We start from the raw sequence: 3,342 nt of genomic DNA on the forward strand, positions 1-3,342 counted from the left end.
CTGGGGCTATTTACAATTAGCCAATTAAGAATTCTCCAATGCATTAGTACTAGCAATTTGTGAAAGATGTAATCATCGATTCTCTCGAGAGGCCACAATTACTACAAACTATATTTACTCAAAGTCGATTACTCTAAACTTCTTTTTTGATTCCCCACAAGAAACAATTTCCTGAGCCATTAGTGTTTCGAGGGGAATGATTGACTTCTTCTCAACATCTCAAGATAATGCTTTCTTCATATCTGAAAAGAGGATCCACCAAGAGCAGGTCAATAGGTATGGAAGTCAATGACACCCACCAATGGTATGAGGTGAATGAAGAGACTCACGTAACCCATCTTCCTCCCCAGAGTAATTTTGCAATACCCATCTATAGACTACATATCCAAACTGAGGAAGACCTAAGAGAAAAGGGAAATGGGTTATAGAGTCAGTAGAAAAGATTAAGATGGTGTGGATGAGACTTATCAAAATCTGGGATCCTCATTGGTTCAACACGTATATCATCTTATCCGAACCCACATGTCCAAAATCCAAACACTCACCTAAAATCCTTTGCACCCTCTGGCAACTCAAAATTCCAAACTTAACTTCATGATCTCTTATTCTCAGTAGAACTAAGTAGCTAACAGTAACTACTGCCCTCTTCCCTTCAACCTTCCAATGGCTATGGCAACCCAAGCATCACTCTTCACCCCAAACCTCTCCACCCCAAAATCTGGCAGCCGTGCCCTTGTTCCCTGGAAACCATCCTCATCATCCTTCTCCTTTGCTCCCAGGGCAGTCAATCTGTGTGTGTCACAGAGAACCATTCGAGCTTCAGCTGCAGAAGGAAAAACTGAAGCTCCTGAGAAGAAGGCCCCTGTAGGATTCACCCCACCTCAACTGGATCCAAGCACTCCCTCCCCAATCTTTAGTGGCAGCACAGGTGGCTTGTTACGAAAAGCACAAGTGGAAGAGTTCTATGTTATCACATGGGAATCTCCCAAGGAACAGATATTTGAGATGCCAACTGGGGGTGCTGCCATTATGAGGGAAAGTCCTAACTGTAGAAACGCAACTCTAAAACGATGCAGAAGATAATGGAAAAACAAAACAAACAATGCACACGGATTTTATGAGGTTCGGCAAGGTTGCCTACGTCCCTGGTGAGATGAGATTCTGCTTCACTATCAATGAAGAATAGGGTTACAGCGCTCGTCCTCACACCTCTCAGTATTGCTTGCATTACAGAGAAAGAAACCCTCGTTACAAATATATAGCGAAAAAAAACCCTAATCTGGATTAAACTACAATTGCCCTCAAATAAAAAATTCGAGCGGGAGGCTACGCCCCCCTACACCCCCTGCTACCTATCTAGGTAGCAGCACCTATGCAGGGGGGCCTCCTACCCCCCTTGCAACCCCCACGGCCCGCTAATCGGCTAGCGGGACCGCCGTCCTACCTGTCTAGGTGCTGCACCAGTACTCCCTGGATTAAACTACGACGGAATACAAGACATCATACACCAACACTAACCTGCTCAAATTGGCCAGGAAGGAGCAGTGTTTGGCACTTGGGACTAGACTGAGGTCCAAGTACAAAATCAAGTGCCAATTCTACAGGGTCTTCCCTAATGGTGAGGTTCAATACCTACACCCCAAGGATGGAGTCTACCCTGAGAAGGTCAACCCTGGCCGCCAAGGGGTCGGCCAGAATTTCAGATCTATTGGAAAGAATGCTAGCCCTATTGAGGTCAAGTTCACTGGCAAACAAGTTTATGATATTTGAAGTGAGAATTGAGAATGGTGATTGGTGATGACTCTCTGTTTGTGATTAAAATTATTTTATTTTCAAGTTTAGCATTGTGTAATGTTGATTTCATCTAATCAGACTATACTTTCCTCACCAGTTTTCTCATTTTCTCCCAAGAACAGAACAAGTATCAGTTTGCAATGGAAAACAAAATAGAGTCCCTAAAGGCTCCAGCCAAGCTATGAATGAAAAAAATGTACAGAGGATTTACCTTGTTTTTATATTAAATCTGTTCTTCTAGTGCTAATGGTTATATATCCTATTTTATTTTATAGGTAAGTGAAACAATTCTCTGTCTTTCTTGCCCATTTCTTAATTAAAAACTGATCACTTATTGAAGGGTGCCGATTTCCTAGCAAAGTTCGTAGCAAAATTTGAAACCTCATCTGCTGTTATTACTCGGCCGTATTTAGTTCAGATAGAGCTGCAAATTAATGTTTATCAGTCGTCCAAGATATCGCTTCATTTATGAGCTGATTTTTTTGCTCTCTCTCTCTCTTGGGATTTCTCTCTGTTTTGGGATTGGAGGGCTTGTTGATATTTTAATCTGCGGCAATGCTAATGGTGGATTAGAATTATCTTGATTATTTACCCAGTTTGTTTTGTAATTGGCCATTCGTCATCTGTATTTTTCTATTTTTTATTCTTTTAATCAAATGATATTCTAGCAAAAAAGGAAAGGTTATTAAGATGAAATTAGAATGAAAGTAGAAGGATGTTGAAGATTATTGTTAACCTATCTGGGTTCTTTTGACTTGTGTTTGCAATCGCTTAGAAGAGTATAGCACCACGTGCAATAGAAGAAACCAAGGGAAGGGAAGGCTTCATAAATTTGTGTTTTTTGAAAAGCTTGCTACCTGAGTCTTTGCTTCCATTTTAGGTGCCCTTTTCCAAAGGCCTTGTTTAGCATTACAAGTTTTGAGTGTTTTTTGGACCATTACTCTTCTACACTCATGTGTTACAAGTGAGATAGATACTAAGGGACCCACTTGAAAATTATTAAGAATTTATATTGGTTTCTCCATATCTTGAGGATGTGGGTTATGATCAGAAGATTTTGTTCTTATCTGTGACATAAACAAATCGATTTTGACATCAATTTGAATTAAAAAAAAAAAAAAAAGGGGGAAGAAATAATGCTGCTTAATTTTGTTCTATTATCTGTGAATGGGGTCTGATTTGGAGTTCCCTTTTTGTTGGGCCAATACCACTTGTTTGTAGTGATTTATCAACATTTTTTGACATTAGTATTTTGGTTTATTGGAAGCTTTCATTGCTTCTGCATGAGAGGTGGATGAATGGAGTACACACAGAGACGCATGAGGCTATCTCAGCCTTCCCTCACTGCGTTCATGGAAAGTGAGAATCTAAATGTTCTGTTTTGCCACTTTAATTGATTGATGTCTCAAATGACGATGAGGATGACTTGATCAATTTTTTCTTACTAGACATGAGAGAGAGAGATACGGAAACAATAATATTTTTCACACTAAAAGCACGACAATGATAGCTTTTTTTTTTTTTTTTTTTTTTTTTTTTTTTTTTTTT

At 39.6% G+C, this 3,342-nt stretch overlaps 1 protein-coding gene across 1 annotated transcript; it reads left to right on the plus strand.

Annotated features, from left to right (window-relative positions):
- The first annotated feature begins 663 nt into the window (after window positions 1-663).
- Window positions 664-1,770, plus strand: LOC122071227 (photosystem I reaction center subunit II, chloroplastic-like). The gene is made up of 2 exons (XM_042635545.1): window positions 664-1,042; window positions 1,514-1,770. The coding sequence occupies exons 1-2, from the start codon at window positions 664-666 to the stop codon at window positions 1,768-1,770; spliced, it is 636 nt and encodes a 211-aa protein (XP_042491479.1).
- The last annotated feature ends 1,572 nt before the right edge of the window (window positions 1,771-3,342 follow it).

This window comes from Macadamia integrifolia, unplaced genomic scaffold (genome assembly GCF_013358625.1).
Source record: "Macadamia integrifolia cultivar HAES 741 unplaced genomic scaffold, SCU_Mint_v3 scaffold_198A, whole genome shotgun sequence".
Taxonomy (NCBI): Eukaryota; Viridiplantae; Streptophyta; class Magnoliopsida; order Proteales; family Proteaceae; genus Macadamia; species Macadamia integrifolia.